At 42.0% G+C, this 20866-nt stretch overlaps 1 protein-coding gene across 2 annotated transcripts in view; it reads right to left on the bottom strand.

Annotated features, from left to right (window-relative positions):
• Nucleotides 1–18393, bottom strand: part of WASL (WASP like actin nucleation promoting factor) — a 34326-nt gene extending 15933 nt beyond the window's left edge. For both annotated transcript variants that reach the window (XM_083699332.1, XM_083699331.1), the window contains exons 1-4: nt 17629–18393; nt 3837–3971; nt 3109–3195; nt 2497–2593 (exon numbers count right to left, since the gene is read on the bottom strand). In XM_083699332.1, coding sequence (XP_083555458.1) covers nt 2497–2593; nt 3109–3195; nt 3837–3971; nt 17629–17742 — 433 coding nt within the window. In that variant the 5' untranslated portion in view covers nt 17743–18393. The remainder of the gene's footprint in view (nt 1–2496; nt 2594–3108; nt 3196–3836; nt 3972–17628) is intronic.
• Between the last annotated feature and the right edge of the window lie 2473 nt (nt 18394–20866).

Here is a 20866-nt window from a genome sequence, read left to right on the forward strand (position 1 = left end):
ATTAAAGTGAAAAATTGCATACAGGTCCTATACGTTCCCATCATAGAGGGAAGTAAGCAAACAAACAAACAAACAGAGAAGAAGGAGCTATTTTTGGACCTAGTTACTGAAAAAACAGGCTATGAGGCTATTTCTGGGCTATAACCACCTCACATGATGGAATACTCTTTCCACATGAAAAAAAACCTTCTGGCACTTTTTTATTTAACCCCCCCCCCCCCGCATATTTAGAAGGTTTGTCTAGACAGGGGGCAGCAAACCTTTTCAGCAGGGGGCCGGTCCACTGTCCCTCAGACCTTGTGGGGGGCAGGACTATATTTTGAAAAAAAATAAAAAATGAATGAATTCCTATGCCCCACAAATAACCCAGAGATGCATACACATTCTACTCATGTAAAAACATGCTGATTCCCAGACTGTCTGTGGCCCGGATTTAGAGGGTGATTGGGCTGGATCCGGCCCCCGGGCCTTAGTTTGCCTACCCGCGTTCTAGAACCATTAGGGAGTCTGGAGGGTTTTTTGCCCAGAGAAGAATCCAACATGGCAGTCCCCACCTGCAATCTGAAGTAGTTATAGCCCAGATGCAGGCATTACCTCCTTATCTGCTTTCTGTGAGACGTAAGCCGTAGTGCAATACAATAGCTTGGAAAAGACACAGGAAGCAGTGTCCTATTTCTCGGATTTAACTCCAAGCATGGCTCCCAGAATGCCTGCCTGTCAACAAACTTTCAGGGTTATAGAACCAGCTGCATTGTACATTCCACTGCAAATAAAACGGTACATTCTTGTCTGCCTTGTGAGATTGTTGCTGTGACTCCTCAATTTATTATAGAACAAAAATTACATCCAGTGGTATAGGATAGTCTTAGGACTCCATCTGGTGGCTTAACAGAGAAATCATTTCTGACCAGCGGGGGGGAAGCCCTGAAATCAAAGGGAAGTCTAACTCCAGACACACAAAATCTGATTATAAACCAATGCACTGATTTTAAAAGAAGCATTTGAATCATATATCCGAGACACAGAATCAGAAGTGAAGAGCTCCCTGCATCAGTATTCACCAAACAACAGGTCGCTAAGTCAAAAACCTGGTTATAGATATTTTTCTTATTCTATGAACCAAGATTAAGCAGGGAAGGATTAACATGGAAAGATTCTACACATGCACCATGGCAGTTTGCTTTGGCTACCTGGTCTGCTGAGCAGTCTCCATGCATGTGCAGAAGCCTGCTTTACAGTCTAAGCCAGAGAGCAAAATCTGGGGACTTCGGTGGGAAATGGCACTTAATAATGCAGCCCAATATTATGAACTGGACAAATTCAGGTAACTGCAAGCTCCAGCAATATCTTGACTATAACACAGATAAAAATTACATGTAAACTGGAAGCTCAGAGAGCCAGCAGGGATTCCAGCTGCTGAGTGGCAATTTTAACCACCTGCCAACATCACAAAAATCACTGCGGACCATATCTGCGACTCTGCCTATCTGCCCATTGGATGCACTGCAGGAAGGTTGCCTGTATTTCTAAATATATAATGTGCAAAATGTCACTGAGATACTGTTTTATTCAGCCGACAGCAATAAGCACTTCACTGAATTAACAATACCACTGGGACTTACAATGAAGTGCTGCGGTGCGTTCTCACCTTTAATAGGAAGACTTCTGTGGTTCAGGATTTTATGACCTGGTCATTTGATGTTCCCTCCCAACCCCCGTTTTCTTTTATAACTAACACTTAACATTGTGCAGCTGCTGAGTGTGTGTGCTGCTCATTGGGCTGTTGTTGTTTTTTGTGTGTGTTTCTTTAAGGGGTTTCCCCCAAGTTTTCCTCTCCCTTAGAATATTTGTAATTCGGCAATCCTTGGGATTCCCCCAGCTATGGTGATACTCCCCCTCTTATTTTCTCAGTTGCTCCATTTTGGCTCCATTTCCATTGGTACTCACCACTCAAGTTCACTATCAGAAGAAGAAATAGTATTGGGGATTTCAGTACTGTTTCTCAAATTTGGGTCCCCAGCTGTTGATGGCCTACAATTCCCATCATTCCTAGCTAACAGGACCAGCGGCCAAGGATGATGGGAGTTGAAGTCCAACAACAGCTAGGGAACCAAATTTGAGAAGCACTGCTGTATTGTAAAAGACTAGGCACTGCTGAATCTCATTGTGTAACAGGAACCTGTGATCCTCCAGTTAATGGTCTACAACTCTGACCACTGACTACAACTCTGACCACTGACTACATGGGAGCTGGAAACCAACAACCACAGGTTCCCAAATTCTATTATATGACTGCTAGCATTAGCTGTAGACTGTACAAAGGTCCAGTTTGTACATATTTATTGGTAACAACTATGTGTGCATGCCTCCCCTTCAATCTCTAACCTATTTCTTTGAATCCAGAGAAGCTAGAAACTAAGGTCAGTTTCTGCCTTAAGAATGTTTTCTTCTAAGTTCTATACAAAGCAAAAATGTGTTGAAAAACTATAGATCTACCAGATTTTCGTTGCCGTCGTCCAATTAAGTCCGTCACTGTCTTCTGGAATTTTTTAGCTTCTTCTTCATTAGCAAAATTAAGACCCACCTGACATGCCTGTAAAACAATTATTTCCTTATAAACATAACTTTTCTAAGAAACTATATTAAGACATGCAGGGGTTTTTTGCAATCTTAAATTAGTTTTTTTTACATCTTAGATTGCTTTGAGAAATTAGGTAGAGCAACTAACAAATGTAATAAATAATAATAAACACTAGATGTAAATAATAATAAACTAGATGTAAATAATAATAAACACTAGATGAAATCAAGGGGATTTCAGTTTGTCGCTGACAACTGCTACTGACTTCAATATGTATAAGGTGTGCCTATCTGTTCTCCTGAATTTTACTCATATTTTTATAAGATGAAGGAAAACAAATCTGTAAAAAATAATGAATTCATTTGAAATTAACTTCTTAATACAAATTATCAGGAAAGCTGCACAGTTCTTTATATTACTTGATTTAGGGAATAAAAGAGAGAATGTGCAGGTGTAAATATAACTGGCAGCACAAATTCCTTTTAATGTTATAGAGATAACTATGCAAAATACAGCAAAATACTTACGTCTCCAGCAAAGGTATGAAAATATGGTCTAGGACTATTATATACAAAATTATTATACAATTCTTGTTCCCACAATTGTTTTCCATCCTAAAGAAAAATGGAAGGGGGGGAAAAAGACACTGAGAAAAGTGACTGCAGACACATACTTAAATGACTTCTGCATGCTGGCAAACTTTCTGCTTCCTATCAGTTGACTACATCCAAGATATTCTTAGGAGAGGACTCCATGCCATCTTCTTGAAAAGCAAAGAGCCAACACTATGCTGAGGACAAAGCCATCAAGTTGCATTGCTTCTTGGCTACCTGCACTTTCCCATCATTTATATATCATGGATTTAGATATATGCTTAAGTTGTTCTATACATTAAAATATTAATTTTCAGATTGACCTTTTATTCTGCAGTTCTTGTTGCCAAACTGTCAGGCTACAGTTCAACAGCTTGCTAATTGAGCTACGAGAGCTTCTGCAGCAAGATCAGGAAGCAAAGCTCTGGCTTTCCACATGGTTCTCCTCCCAAGTACATTTATTTCTTTAGACCCATGTGTTCCTACTTTTGAAGTGTGACCAACATGCACCACAAAGCTGAAACATATCACACACTCATTTCTGTTTCTACAGTTTAACAATTCGTTAATACATAAATCAGAGGCATGCTATTCAACACATTTGGACAAATTAAGACAAGCACAAGCATATCTTAGAGATGGCAAAAGGAAGAGAATCTCACCTTAATATCATATATTCTGATAAAATAAGACCTTTGTGGATTGTCTTTTACAAGGCAAGCTACACCGCAGCACTTCTTCGACCACATAGCATTGCGATCTGCTGCATAAATCTGAACAATTGCAGAAGACATTGTCTAAAAAAAAAGAAAACTTTTGTTAAGACTTGAGAGCTCATCATCATCATGCGACCTTCATATGTACAAACATGTAATTGTTTATGAAGCTGTGTAGAGCTTCATTAAAAATGGTGCTTGTTCTGGTTAGCACTGCTGGAAATCTAACCAAATATCACCTATAAAAAATACAGCAAGGATGCTGCTTTTGCCTGAGAAATATTTTAAACAGATACAGTCCTGTCAATAGTAGAGCGCCAACCTTTGTTCAAAGGCACTATAAAATCCCACTTGGATTGCTACTACTGGGTAGCAAGGTTTCACAGAAACTTAGCACACACAGGATTTAATTCATTCAACGATGAATAGTCCAACACTGAACAAGAATATTCAACAAAAGAAATTCTTGTTTAGACAGCAAGTTATCAAGTTCCTCCATAGTCCTTAGGACGGTGAACCAAGTATTTTGTGGAAGAGTAAAAAAGAACTTGGGAACAATGGTTCAGACTCCATTATTCAGTAATGCATTTAAAACTGGAAGCTGCATTAGTTTTATAACCATCACACGCTCAAAGGAAGTAAAAAATAGCAAATGTGATAATATCGAGCTTCTCATTTGCTGGCTATAGGGATGTAAGTTAAGTTAGATAATACAGTACAGAAGTGACTTTTCTTATGAGCTTCTGAAACCCGTTTCCCCTAAACTTTTTATTATTTTGACCAGTTGCATGTTGAACTACTTTTATCTGTACACCGTACAAGGTACCAAGAAACTACCGAAAATAAAATTTTACAAAGTTCTGTACGGAACAACACAACAACAATAAAAATGAAAGATCAGAATACACCATAACAAAGAGCTACAAGCCCTTAAGACAATAAATCTATTTTTGTGGGGTTTAAAAAATATATACGGTATATTCATTATCAGGGGCACAAAAATATCTTCAACATTTGGAAGCCAACGAAGAACAAGGGGACACACCTGAGAGCAACAGTAAGGGGAAATGCTTTGCTAGCATCCTAATTGTTCTTTTCTTTCTTCCTTCTCTCTCCCCACAGAGCAGAGCTTTTCAAACTGTGTTGCGACAGGTTAGTGTGTCAGCTGCAGTGTGTAGGTGTGTCACACAAATAGTCCCCGCATGCCTCCTGGGGCTGGAGAGGGGTTAGTTTAACCTCTGGTTTGCTAGTAAAACTGAATTACTGTGTCATGAAACGATGCATGCCTAAAAAGTGTGTCACCAACATAAAAAGTTTTGAAAGCTCTGGCTTAAAGTCAGGGCTCCACCCTAGCTGGAGATTATAACCTTGGACTTGAGAGCCCTTCCACCACCAAGTAGTTGCTTAGTTACGATTAGTAACTAAGGAAACGAAGCTGTGGAAGTGGATGGTGGCAGCCGGTCCCAAAAACAGTAGTGCTGAAGGGTGGAAAAAACCTGCTCCCAGCACCAGGGACTAATTTCTCAGGTGCAGGGGATGATCAGATAACTGGACTTTTATAACCCTTCTGCAAATATCAAACATTTGCCTACACTGCAGTTTACAGACTTCATTGCAACTCTGGTTCTGCAAGACTGGATAGCATATGCTATTTGCACTCTCTCCTTTCAAGGTTCATTGAAGTCTAGACACGACTGGCAGAATTTGAGATTTATTCAGAACAGCCAACATGAGATTTATTCAGAACAGCCAACATGAATCCAAGGCAGCCTTTAAGAACAGGTATCTTGCAAGTTCCAACTACCTAATACAAAGTTGGTTATTGCTAACATTGCTTAAATGACAATCCTTTCCTAATATTGAAAGATTCATGGTCCTTTGAATGATCTACTCTAAGAGATGGATTCTAATGCAGCACTTCAAAGCAGCCGGCATAATTTGTACGTCGCTTTTCTGCAAAATTGTGGCCGAAGCAGTCCAAAGCACATCAAATGAACAAGTGTAATGGTTAAAAAATAATAAAAATAGAGACAACAAGAAATAATTGAAATGCTATTAATACCAAAAAGCCCACCTAGCCACACAATGTTGTATAAAACAATACAGATACACTAACCTAACAGCTTAAAATTAAACAGAAGAAAATAATGTCTAGTACAGAGATAAAATTGGGAGTGAGGGGATTGCCATTCTAAAAAGACATTCCTCAGAAGCTCAAATTAACTATCTTACATTCATTGGAGGGTAGCCACACTTATTGCTTGAGGAACCTTCCATCTCACCCAATGCTGCTACTGCTGCGAGGCCAATTCCTTATATAAGCAGTGCAACAATACCTGCAATTCCACCCACAAGCATTCCTGGGAGTTGTTTCACAGAGGAATGCCCTCAAGATGCCTTCAGATAGTGCTCTAGGCAGAGACAGGTAGAGCTCACCCTGCTCAGGCCCAGGTCACAGAGGGGTGGACTTGCCCACAGGTGACCTCTGGGATGGGGCGAGCATTTGTGGAGCAGTGGATGAAATGGACGACTGCCAGGGGAGCAATGCACACCCCACCTGTGGCCGCAGAAGAAGTGACCCCAAACATAAGGATGTAGAGGTGGCCCATCTGCCAATCCCCTCCCCATCATTCTTGTACTTTGGGTTAGAACCTAGTTAACTTGAACAAGATAGTTCTTGAATCCTTTTGACCATTGTTTTAATAGAAAAGCAGTTGCCACCTGGTAAACTAGCAAGATGTATTGATTTAAATCTTAAAAAGTGCAAACGAAAGCTCTCTTCATGTAACAGGGTTATTCTGTCTCCTCCTCGCTGCTGCAGCACTTCATGAAAAGCCACTCTCTGTGGATCAGGAAGCCAGAATTGTGTAAGCTGTGTTGCTAGGGGTTATAACTAGAGGAAACCCTGCAGGAAACAGGGGCACTCCTACCTTTGCATCAGCGAGGTGCTGTGTTGTGTTGGAAATATTTCTGTATCTTAAAGAAAGGCAGTTAAGCCATAAAATAATGTATTTTGACAAACGTTTTGACAAAAACTACCCGATGCTATTTATACTGTATTAGAAAGACCTAACTGACTTTGAAAGGCACAAGTCTGAAAATATATTAACTCCACAGTGTCTACCAATTTGGACCACCTAAACCAGAGGTACTCAACATGGCGTCTTCCATATGTTGTTGGATTATAAACCCCCCACCCCTGCCCATACCTGCATGGGGCTGATGGAAGTTGCAGTTCCAGTATCTGGAGGCATTGGCTACCTCTGCATTTGATAGAATCAAATAATCAATATTCTGCTCTTTATATCATTTAGGTGTTGTATAATAAAAAGCTAGCGGTTCAATAAAGACAGCAAAAACAAGTAGTGACTCAGGACATTTGTTTCTAGCACTTTAAAAAAATTAATATGCATATCATTACATTATATTTGATCAAGGACTGGAAATATTCAGCAGTGACTGATAAATGAAAGTCTTTTATGGGTGTAGTATAATTTCTCTATCCAATCAAAAGCCTTTTCAGCCTTAAGAATTAAAGACTAAGCAAATTAACACCTTTATGAAGATATACAAGTCTTAGTATGGCTAATTTTATATAAAGTCCCAACTTTCTTCAAAGTGGTTTATGAAGTTTATAGCGATTCAAAAATAAATTTATCATATTTTTTGTAGTGGGAGAATGGTCTTGTGGCTGATCTTCACTTGGGGTTGCAACTACCACTAGTTTGACAGGGCTTTGGGGTATGGCATTTCCTAGCAATTAAAAAATAGCATCTTACATTTCCTAACAATTAAAAATATTAGTCATCATTTGACCAATTTAGTCTTAGAGAGACTTGTTCAACAGAATAGGTGTTAAAGAAATACAAAATCATATGGACAGCTGGCATTTCACATTATCTACATGTATACAGGCTCATCAACATTTCCAGTTACAGGACTTTAGCTAGCACAGCTGGATAAGACTTTTGTCATAAAACCTCGTTGTGTGCAAAACAAAAACGTGATCCTACTGAATTTTAAAGTGAACTAGAATACACCATTATTTGAAGAACTTCTCTAGATTTCCCGCTACCCCCATGCTGGGTCTTGGATGCGATGTCCAAGTGGGGGGGGAGGAATGGCAACTCTGGTAAGTTTTTCACCTCCCCGCACCCTTCAGGAAGAGGTTGTGGCTGAGGTTACAGAAACCAGCAAACCAATTCCTGCAGACCACAACCTTCTTCCTCTTAAAGCCCAAGGAAGTTCCTTGTATGTAGATAAAGCAGAAGTAATCACTCCAAGTGGCAAAGTCACACACACCATGAGTACAGGCTATTGCCAAGCTGCAAAGAAAAAGGAAGTTAATTTGTGGTATTTCACCCAAAGCCACAATACTACAGGATGATTCTGGCCCTTGCAATTTTAACCACAGAACAGGCATTGCAGATCCTCCGTTTCTGCAGCAATACATCTTTCTGACCTTGAAAACATCAGCAAGCAATTTCAAATTGATTTGGATCAATGAGTGGACCAAAGCTTAGATTAAAAATATGTTGAGACTCTCCCAAATTAATATTTTTCATGAGCTATGCTCCAATTCAGAAATATTTCAAATGTACTCCCCATTCCTTACATACTGAAACACAATCATACCCCAGCACGTAGAAGAACCTCAAGCTGAGGTTCTTCCCGTTCACCAGGCCTCTCTATCTGCCCCTTGGGACTCTTTTCAGGTCATGCCTCTCAACAGCCCTGCTCCACATTATCTATCCTCAAGCGCTTTTAAATGAATGGAAGAGGTTCCTGAACTGTGATCATGCTTCTTGCTTGCCTGTATAGGAGAATGGAGAGATGCGTTTAAGTAAAGGGGGGGGGGGAAGGACCACTACTTTTGCATAGCTGAGACACAGTCCACAGTACAAGTTTAAGGGCCACATCTATAGTTCCACACACTTTTATCTCTGTCACCATCTACCTCTGGCATTCAGCCCATGGAGGACTGCCTACTGTATCGATTGGTAAAAGCAAAAAGCTCCCAACGGATCTCTCCAAAATGGATAAATGGTCAAAAGTGGTTCAATGTAAGCATGCATTAAGTGGTGCAACCTTTCAGGCAAAAATAAATTCTAACACACACATACGTTGATGGGCTCTCAGGCGGTGCTGACTTGACAGAAAGGATCTTGGGGTTGTGGCAGATAATGCAATGTAATATGTAGCGGCTGTGGAAAGCGGTGAATGCCACGTCAAGGATTAGTAGGAAAGGGATTGAAAATAGAGTTGTCAGTATTGTAATTCCTTTAATCAAATCATGCAACACCATATTCAAAATAATGTATGGTTCTAGTCACTAAATCTATCGGCAGGGACAAACACAACCCCCACAGTCAGTGTTGAGTTGAGGATGGCTCTAAAACTCAATGCAACTAGGGGGAAGAGTCACACCCATCTCTGCTGGAGCTGATTATCTGGGCAGTGGGTGACAGCAGGTGTTTCAATGCATGTGTTTGCACTCCACTGCTCCCAAAAGCCTAATCTCTATCTAGCTCCAAAGTGAATGGATGGAACCAGGCTGTGGCAGTCAAGGTACTCAGAGCACTATGTTGCCCCAAAGAGTCCTTGCTACCTTCCCCAGCTAGAGAGGCTGGGCACAAGCAGGGTTCTGCTGAATATCTGAGGCCCTACAAGGACAGCACAACTACGTATTGTTATTCACTTCCAAGTAGAAATGAATAGGTCTGTAGTAAAGGAAGGGGGGCAAGGTCATGGAATCCAGAAACTTTTGTCTTCACTATTGCGAATAGGCAAAACTCGTGGATCCCTGCTGGTAAGTGAATTTAGAATTGTTGGAGTTCTACAAGATCTCCTCCTCCTCATAGATTGCTCATGATTTACATCAAGCTGAACCTGGCTGCTACAAATGCTGTACAGTATAGCAGAACACACAAAAGGGCAATAGATTTAACCAAAAAACAAGACAAGAAAAGGTGGGATAGACCTTGAGATGCATCATCTTTGCTTACAGAAAAATCCACTTCATCGTGATGCAATAAAGTTACTCTAAATAACTGTAATCGGCTATTTTAAACTTTGCAATTTTAGGCAAATCAATGTAGCAAACTATACACAAGACAGTGACTACAGTAGTTTATTATTTTAAGAACTCGAAGAAAAACGTAGCAGCAAAATTTTGCAAAAGTAAAAACAAGCAGTACTGTAAACAACAAGTCCATTCTATGTCTGGTTTATTACAAGTCTTATTCCCAGCTTTGCTTTTAAGTCAAACAGAGACCAGGGCTACCACTTACATAAAGGCTTTGCATAAAAGCTTTACAGAATTGCCAGGCCATGATCAAACTGGTAGACAATCAGGACCACAGACACAGGACAGAGGAGTCTTTGACCCTTTGCAGTTATTCCAGAACCCTACACCCAACTTCCAGTATTCATCTTTAAAGCTTTTAACTTTCTCACCTTTGGGAGAAGAAAACCACACTGGCAGGATTGTAGGCAACTGCTGGGGGCAGGGGGAGGAAGGGGGGGAGGAGGAGAGAAATAGATTGTGGCTTCCAGTTGTGACAAACACAATTGTTTAACTGATCAACAGACAGGTATTCCAAACCTAGCACAGACAGTTTCCTTTCCTTCTTTTCTAAACAAATCATGTTTTACAAAGGGTATTTCTTTTTTGTTGTTTTCTTTTAAAAAAAAAAATTGTTGCATTATTAACCCAATGAAGTTTTGAAGCTGCTTTGCATACAATCCTGTACTGTCCATACTCAAGACAATGCTGTCCTGCAGGCCAATCCTTCAGGGTGCTAGGGGAAGCTATACCCCAGCTTTGTTGTTCACAAGTGCCCTTTGTCAGGAAGCCTCATACAAAATATGCAGAGGACTAATACCAATTGCAAACAATTTCAAAATGCAATCCTATCATGGGCCAAAGCAATACACAGCAAAATAAAGAGTTTTCCAGGCCTCCTGGTATCTTAGTCCTTGGGCCGATTATATCGGTCTCACCAAAGATCTCTGTAAGCTGGCCTTTTCAGCTAAAGAGCAAGGTAAAAACGTTTCAAATTATAACTCTTTTTTTTAACAAATGAAGATCGACAATAAAAGCAGTTGCATGCCCTCGCTCTAGGCTTCCGAAAAACGAGACAACCTGTTCAATCTTTTAACAGCACAAAATCATCTCGTCACTCTTTTATTCACAGTATGGAAGGGGAAGGAGGCGGCAAATGGCAAGCTTGCCGAAAGCAATGCAAACCCACACGCTAGAGAACACTGAAAGGGAGTACATAATAGACACCCCTTGCTAAGCTACAACCACCACAAATTTATACATAAAGCCAGAACATAAAGGTATTTTAAAAATCCTACTGGAATGGCTTATTTAACACCAAGGCCACATGATGTTCGTGCTCAGTTTTCTGAAAGTACTGCCCTTAATTCCACAAGGCTGCTCTTACAAAAGTCTGATGAAACAGAACAGTTGCTGCTACTTTCGCACACACTTAATAAAATGCATGAATCCCACATGAACCCTGATTCAAGCACCTTCCTCTCACAGAAAATGGGGATTCCGCATACGCACTTGTATAGCTCAACTGCTACTGCTAAATCGTAGGCAGAAAATTGAGATGGGTATTTAGCAAGAACTCACACTACCTTTCCTGGTGCTCAGGTCTGTGTGCTGCTACTGTTTAAAAAAATTCCATAACTGAAGACAATGCAAATCCCACTTTTTCCTTCCCCAATGAGTGTCCAATACAAACTGGGAAAGAATGGCAAAAATTTAACTGCAGCCTCCTCGTCTAAGAATGAACAATGCCTACTACTTCTGTATTATCTGAAAGTGTGTCTTAAACACCAACTTTCCATAGTACAATCCAGTCAACAGAACAGTAACAGCAGAATCCTGATATCATTGACTGTATTGTATTTCCGCAGCATAGCTGGATGCCAGAAGTAAGGGGGAGGGGGAGGAACAAAGTGAAAGTGTGAAGAGTTAAACATCTGGAAAAGGAACAAGTACAGATGCAAAAAAATAATTACAAAACAATGTTGCAAGTCATGAATCCTGGCTACCACTGGAAACTAGGGTTCATTAAGGTGACTCAGGGGAGGCCACAGATAGATCTGTCAATATTAGATAAACGAAGGTATTATATAGTATGACACTGTTTCTTTGAAGAGCATTTAGACAAACTAGCATATTGCATGCATATTCTGCAGACATGTATTTCATTCAACCTGCAGTGTGAGCTAATCAATATTTTTCTAAAGCCTTCTGATGCCTTTCAACTGCTGAAGTGGACATACTGAACCAGGGCCTCATTTAACTGTTTCAGTTACGAAACAAAAATGGCATAGGTTATAGCAATGTACTGGGCTAGCAATAAATGAAATTAAAAGAAAAGAAAAGAAAAGAATGGAATGTGAGCCACCTAGGATACTAGCTTTTGCTTTCATAAAACCAAGAAAATCATACAACTGATTGCATAGTTGTAAATATATCTGCAGCATGCTTTTGTGTGAGCACCAGCATGGGAGGAGCCCCAAGTTAACAAAAATGAAACCAAAATTGGAATAGTGACATCTGACTGAAGCTTGTGCAGGACCCAATGGTGAAAGGTGTTCAGAGATTGCAGTATTGAGCTTGAGAATCAATCTGCCTTTCTGCAGTAACAGGCTAATGTCTTTTTTCTCCATATATATTTCTTACATAAGCAGAAGATGGAGTGGCAATTTCTGTGTAATATTCCTCATTTGGAACATAGGATATTGCCAGACTACTTGTTCATCTAGACCAGGTGTGGGCAGTCTTTGGCCCTCCACATGGAAATTACAGCTCCCATCCCTGGCCATTGACCTAGCTTGCTGGGGCTGATGGGAGTTGTTCAACATCTGGAGGGCCAAAGGTTCCCCACACCTGATCTAAACTAGGCTAATACTGCCTGATGTAGACTAATACTGCCTACCCTGAAGAGCAGCAGCTCCAGGGATTCACAAAAAAGGGCTTTTCCATTCCTTCTCCCTGATCCTTTTAACCAGAGATCCAGCCTGGGACTTCCCTGCACACCAAGCATATACACTTATTGTTACATATGCATTACAGTTCTAACAATTTGCACTTGGAAAGGTGAAGAGAAAATTCACTCTGTCTTTTTCAGAATTGTAAGATTCTCATCAACATATAAACAATAATTTTATTATTATTTTATTTTTTATTTTTTATTATTATAATTTTATTATTTATACCCCGCCCATCTGGCTGGGTTTCCCCAGCCACTCTGGGGAAGTCTGCAAATAAATCACTTTCAAAGAAAATTTTAGCAACCTCATCAATCGGATGTCCCAAATACTGTGCCCCCCAGATGCCTAGAGTTTGAAATATGTTTGCAGCGCCGAAGAACTGGCACCTAGTATTTTATTTATTTTCTCCTAATCTGACACACATTCAACTTCCTATAATACTATAAGGGTATACCACCTAATTTTCATAGCAAACTGCTAACTTGCTCTAATATTGCTCACACGTTTGTGGGGAGTCTTCAGGTAGCCTAAATATTTATTCGCTGCAGTTAGCAACACATTTTACTCAGGCTTCCTGCAGTGTTGACACCTAATTGACTAAGACTTCCATCGTTTATAAACTATATGAATAACATGGTGGTTTTTTATTTAGCATGCTTTTATTTTCTTTATTTTCTTTTGGGGCTTTTTGATAACTCATGCACATTCCCAGAAGAGGCATTTCTTTGTGTGCAATTGAAGCTGCCTTAAACCAATTCAGTTCAGTAGTTAATCTAGCTCAGTACTGTCTAGTACTACTGGTGGTGCTGTGGGTTAAACCACAGAGACTGCGGCTTGCTGATCAGGTCAGCGGTTCGAATCCCCGCGACAGGGTGAGCTCTCGTTGTTCAGTCCCAGCTCCTTCCAACCTAGCACATCAAAGTGCAAGTAGATAAATAGGTACTGCTCTGGCAGGAAGGTAAACGGTGTTTCTGTGCGCTGCTCTGATTCGCCAGAAGCAGCTTAAGTCATGCTGGCCATATGACCTGGAAGCTGTCTGCAGACAAACGCTGGTTCCCTTAGCCTGTAAAGCGAGATGAGTGCCATAACCCCAGTCATCTGCAACTGGACTTAACGGTCAGGGGTCCCTTTACCTTTACCGTCTAGAAAGGCTGGCAGTGATTTTCAGGATTTCAAACAGTCTTTCCCAGATCTACCTGGAGATGCCAGGAATGAATGTGAAACCCTTGGCACACGAAGCTTGTGCTCTTCTTCCCAAGGGAGAAGGAGCGGGTCCTTTTAACATATGCCTACCACCTACACTATTTTCTTGTATTTTTTTTTTTAATTAAATGGATACTTTAAGAAATATGACAGATTAAATCAGGCTACTTTTTTAAGACGGTGCAATGGTTTTTAGACAATCAAAAGCACAGCCCTATCCTTAACTAAGAAGTAAGCTCCACTGGATTCAATGGAGTTTACTCCAAGATCAAGATTTAAGTTTGCTAAACACTGCAGCCCTTGCAGGTATCCTTTTACCACTAGAATCTAATGAAACAATTACTGCATGCTTTTACCAAAAGTTCCAAATTTTATAACTTTGAAAGTCAGAAAAATGCCTGCTCAATCTTAGCAATTGTTTCAGCTGCCTAGTCCTCAACCTAATGTAGTGACTGTGCAAAAAAAAAAAAAAAAAGAGGGGAAGATTGCTAATGGCACTATTAACATTGAGGGTGGGGCAGACTCTCCTGCATTGCACCAACTGGCAAGGGAGTTGGTATTAAGCCACTCAGCCCAGTTAAGGTAAATAGTACTTCAACGTACCCTAGAGGAATTTACACCCTCCCTGGCAAGTCTCAGCATCCCCAGGGAATAGCATAATGCCACTGCCAGTATCCTTTCGACAGTATTGACACTCTTTTGGCATTACATTTTGCTTTTAGCATTATATTTTGCCTATGTGCAGAGGCCCTTTATGTAATACCAGTGTGCAAAAGTCATTAGAGTCACTATGGCGGAGTGGACAATTAGGTAGGGCTCAGGGGAAGAGCAAGAAGAATTACAGTAGTTCAGAAGAAGGGTGCCTAAAGTGACTTACTACTGGCATTGTGGTGAACCTGTAATGTTGAGACTCCAGCTCCCATCAACCCCAGCCAAGCACGGCCAATAGGAGGAGATGATGGGAACTGTAGTCCCCCCCCCTCTTGTAGTAACATTTACTACCATTAGTCTTAATGGTCTCAGGAAATAACTAATAACCTCAGACTCTGAATACTTTCTACTGCAAGGGAAATAATGGAAGAGTATGGTCAGAATTCACTGATTCCTACTGACATTTGAGATAGATCTATAATATAAGCCAGTTTTCACTGAGGCATAGCTGGAGGCAATGATCTGTAGTGTGCCTCATCTACCCAAGTAATTCTAGAGCTAAAAAATAAATAAATAAAGCCTTCCACAGATGCTAGTAAATTACTGCAATCTTTACAGGACCTTGTATCTCTCCCTAACATGTCTTACTTTTGTTGGTTTTCTACAATCCAGTGCTGGGTTGTTAATCCCTGTTCTAATGCCCTAACTTCTTGCTGTGATATACCTAGTTATTATAATTTTTTATCTGTGCTGTTTCTCTCCTGGTAAGCTTACATTACAACTCAATTAAATCAGAACAAGTCTTTAGTAGCTCGCTCACAAGAAGATTTACTATTTATATTTACGTTTTAGAAAATAAAACAATGGCCCAGAAGAATAGATTAATGCAGACAATGACATGGGCCCAAACATTACATAATGGTGATGGTGATGTATTACTGCCCTTCATCGTAAGATCTCAGGGCAGTTCACAGAATAAAATACAAGCCAAAAACAGGATGATACTGTATTTCTTGGAATTTACTTTGTCTAAGAAATTGGAAAAAGAGCAAAAAGTTTCAGTGCAAAGGCTTTGAACAGTATTAATAAAAATGTTGGGTGCCCCCTAACAATAAAAGCAAATGTCAGAATTCTTAAGCTTGCAAATACCTACAGGATACTAATAATTAGGACTAAAAAAAAAGAAATCTACCAAGGATTTTCAGTCTTTTTAAAAGATCCCTCAGTGAAGTGTATCTACATGGGTGCACCTGCCATGTCTGCCTATTGTTTAAGGGGAAACAAAACAGAGTACATTCTGGTTTTGCCTGGCCCAGATCATACCACCTTGCTTCCTGAAAGTTCACAAAATCCTACAGGTGCAATCCAGGCAGACCGATTCAGGCCTGCTCTAACCTGCTGAACTTTTCCACCAAGCGTTGCAACAGCTCTATGACTGACACACTCCTCCCGCAGAGCATTACTGGGACTGCCCTTTTCAAAATATACCTGTCAGGAGAGAAGCATAGAGGAAGTGGGAGAGCAAGTAACCAGTAGGAACCAGTTAACAGCAGCCGAGCAGTATCATTGCAGCTCACACCTGTGCAAAACAAGCGAAGTGCTGTGACTGTACACCTGTGAAAGACGTGTCCCTGGAGTCCCCTGCCAGATCTATTTCCTCCTGCAAACACAGAGCAGTGCCAAAGTGCAACCCAACTAAGGGGGCACCTGGAAGGGAACACAGAGAGGCGGGGCAGTGAAAGCACCGACTATTTTTCCTGGCACAGTGTTGCTTGCGGCTGTACTCACCTGCGCCCCACATTCCCCCCACTCACCGGACCAAAAAGAGGAAATGCTGCTGAACGCCTAGCCCAAATGGAAGGAAAGGAACACACCTCCACCCCCACACACCTTGCTTATTTCCCACTACCGACAGCTGGGCAGGACAGGTTGAGAAAAAAGGAAGCAAGCAGCTGTTATGTGGGAAAGGCCTGGCAAGCGGTGTTCCTGTTCTCCCAAACCCAGAAAGACCAGCAAGGCATCTGCCCCCCCCCCGATCTTGACCAAGAGAAGAAAGGGGCAGCCATTCCCATGGGAGTAGCTGGGGGTCCCGGGCAGCAGCTGCCCCCCCCCCCCGAATCAAGTAAACAAACAGAAACACTTAGCTAAAAGTAGAAAATGTAGAAATATTTGGACAGATTTTTCTGAGCACTTGGGTTCAAAAGAAAGTAATTTAATCGTTGAGACATTTCATTCCAAATCTGCTAGAGTCAGAGGACGATGACAGGTGGGTGGGTATCCAGCCCCCTCTAGCATAAACCTTGGCTACTTGCCCTCCCCCCCAAAAAAAAACATAAATCCTGTCTACTTGTTCCAACATCAATCCTGACTACTTATCCCAACAAAATCTTGACTACATGCCCCCCATAAACCCTGGCTACCTGCTCTCCCCCAACAAGCCCTGGCTACCTGCCCCCCTAAATCCTGACTACTTGTTCCAATATAAATCCTTGCTCTCTGCCCCCCAACACCTGACTGCCCCCCAAACATAAAATTCTGGTTACTTGCCCCCTGTAAAATAAATCCTGGCTATGTCTATGGGGCCCACCCCCCATTCTAAACCCTTTGCTCTCCACCCACCCAAATGCAGCAGCCCCCCCCCCCAAAGTCGCAGGCATATTTTCCCCACAGCAAGGCCCTCAGAGGTCAACGAGGCTCTGCTTGCCAAGCGTCCTGGAGCCCCAAGCCCTCCCTGAAGCCGCGTTCACACGCACACGCGTCTTGTACACATCCCTCCACGCCCAGCCCGGGGTGGTGGTGGTAAACAAGGGCCACTTCGGGGTGTTTTTTTCCAGGCCCGGACCGGCCCGGCCCTCTCCTCACTCACCACACATTTCTTGCCCAGGAAGCCGAAGAGGCTCTCGTTCTCCTGCGGGGTGAGCAGCATGGAGCCCACATTGGTGATCCGCCGCGGCGGCGGAGGCTGCTGGTTGTTGCTCATCGCGCCGCTCCGAGATGCCGGCCGGCCGCTTCTGCTTCGGGGCTCCGGGCTCTCGTGGCGGCGGCGGCCGCGTCCCCCCGGCTCTCGACTAGCAGCGGCAGCCGCTTCCGCCCCGCTGGCTACTGCGGCAGCGGCGGCGGCGGCGGCAGCATCGGGGCGGCGACCGGAGAGGGCGCTGAGGGGGCTGGGCGAGCTCTAGGCCGGAGCCCTTCCTCCTCCTCCTCGGTCTCTCGCTTCACTCCTTCCCCCCTCAAACGCCCCGCTTCGCCCCGGCTCGGGCCGAGCGATCCAACATGGCAGCAGGGGGGCGAGGCGGTGAGAGAGCGGGCGGCGTGAGGGGAAAGAACTCGGCCGCCGGGCCAGGGAAGCAGCGGCGGCGGCGGCGGAGAGAGGCCCGTCCTTCCTCCTCGCCCTCCCTTTCCTGTTCCTTCTTCCCCGCCGGCCTGAGGAGAAGGAGGAGGAGGGGACTGAGTGGCGGCGGCTGCTCTGCTGCTTCTCGCCGCTGTTCAGCGCGGCCCGGTTAGTGGCGCGGCCCGCGGCCTACGCTGCTTAAATACCGGCCGGGCTGGTCGAGCCTGACTCTCGCCCGGGCTGTCATGGGGAAAGAGGCGGCAAAGAGATGGAGAGGCGAGGCCGCCGCTCCTGAGTTGTTGGCCGGGGTGGGAGGAAGAGGATGGGTGGAAGTTCTTCTGCTGGATGGGGAGCAAACTTTGGATGATAATGATAACAGTAACAACAACATTGTAAATAAATGAATAAATCTCACAACAAAAACAACATTCTAAGTAAATGAATAAATATCATCATCATCAACATTGTAAATACATGAATAAACCTCACAACAACAATATTCTAAATAAATGAATAAATCTCATAATCAACAACATTGTAAATAAATGAATAAATCTCACAACAACAACAGTATTCTAAATAAATGAATGAATATCATCAACAGCAACATTGTAAATAAATGAATAAATCTCACAACAACAACAATATTCTAAATGAATGAATATCATTGACAGCAACATTGTAAATAAATGAATAAATCTCACAACAACAACAATATTCTAAATAAATGAATATCATCAACAGCAACATTGTAAATAAATGAATAAACCTCACAACAACAATATTCTAAATAGATGAATAAATTTCATCTTCAACAACATTGTGAATGAATAAATTTCACAATAGCATTCTAAATAAATAAATAAATCTCAACATCAGCATTGTAAGTAAATGAATAAATCTCACAACAACAACAGCAACAATATTACAAAAAAATGAATGAATCTCATTGCATTGAAAAACTGAAAAACCCCATAATAATTAATAATAATAATAATAATAATAATAGTTAATTTATATGCCACCCATCTGACTGGGTAACTCCAGCCACTCTGGGCGGCTTCCAACAAATCATTTATTGAATTTATATACCGCCCTATACCCGCCCAATAAATGGTTTTATTATAAATCATATAGTAAAGCCACTCTACGTTGTATAGTCCAACATATAGACTGTAGAACATCATAATAAAATGTTAGAAAACTTCCCTGAGCCTTCAGATGTTTTCTAAAAGTCAGGTCGTCCTGATTTGTCATGTATTTGTTATTATTGTTTCTTCAGTTGATATACCACCCTTTATCCAAAGAGGAGAAAGAGAGTGAAAGGGTAACATAGAATTCCCTAGTGAGTAAGCTGAATAAAGCAGTGTATTTTTCATAAAGGGATGCACTCTGAGTTTTAGGAATCTGAATAGAGGTTATGAGGGCAAAAAGGAAGTGCCACCTCTGACATCATTAGTCTTCAGTACATACCTATGGTTGTCGGGAGTATACTATAGAAACAAATGGATTTTTAAAAATCCTAAAGTATAACACATCCCAGTGAGACGAGGAAAAATTTAGAGACTACCTGCGATCTGCATTCAAAACAAAAGTGAATCTGCAGTGTAGTTTCTTCTGCTTGAACTACAATGTTATCTGAGCATATGAGGATGACCTTAAACAGGTCAGATCTCAGAGTCCTGTTTTGTGCATCACATCATCTGGATTTTCCCTGTTTTTGTGCAATGCCTGCAATATATAAGTCATTCAAATATAAATCAAATGAGAGACTGGGCAGGGGGAATTGCGAGATGATTTAATGCAAACAGGAAAAATTCTGCCGCAGGGACAATAGCACTCTGGCCACAGTAATATAGATATTAGTTCTTTCATTTTAGTCATTCCTATATTGCTTAGTGGGATGCGGGTGGCGCTGTGGGTTAAACCACAGAGCCTAGGGCTTGCCGATCAGAAGGTTGGCGGTTCGAATCCCCACAATGGAGTGAGCTCCCGTTGCTCGGTCCCTACTCCTGCCAACCTAGCAGTTCGAAAGCATGTCAAAGTGCAAGTAGATAAATAGGTACCGCTCCGGCAGGAAGGTAAACGGCATTTCTGTGCGCTGCTCTGGTTCACCAGAAGCTGCTTAGTCATGCTGGCCACATGACCTGGAAGCTGTACGCCGGCTCCCTCGGCCAATAAAACGAGATGAGCGCCGTAACCCCAGAGTCGTCCGATAATGGTCAGGGGTCCCTTTACCTTTATATTGCTTAATCACATTTCTAAGCAGCGTACATAAAAGGAAAACGGTTGGCTGAAACTTCTTCATATATTTGACTGTGATTCACTTTAAATAGATATACAGTAGGTCTGCTTGAAACTGCAGAACTATTGCGATTATATGATGTATGGTGTTCCGTTATTAAAAGCACACACAGATGTCTTTTCAGCCGTTGAGACCTAAGAATGAATGTCAGCTTGGTTCAGCTTAGGGATCTCAACTCACTGTTGCCAAGGCTTACACTGCTAGCACATGACTTCTCTACTATTGATGAGGATGATGATTACAAAAGGTGAAGAAAAGCCAGTCAGTTGGTCATCTTGTCCTCCTGGAACAGTATTTCCGTTGTGGAACAACACAGCCTCCTACTTTGGAGGTGGTGTTCATACAATTGGCAGGCCGTGATAAAAATAGCAATGGAGACTGTGCACATCAGTCGGGGGCATGTCTACATATCCATAACATAGAGCTCTCCACCACGGCCACCACCATGTGGGTAAAGGGTGAAGCCCC

This window comes from Podarcis gaigeae (assembly GCF_964106915.1).
Source record: "Podarcis gaigeae genome assembly, chromosome: 10".
Taxonomy (NCBI): Eukaryota; Metazoa; Chordata; class Lepidosauria; order Squamata; family Lacertidae; genus Podarcis; species Podarcis gaigeae.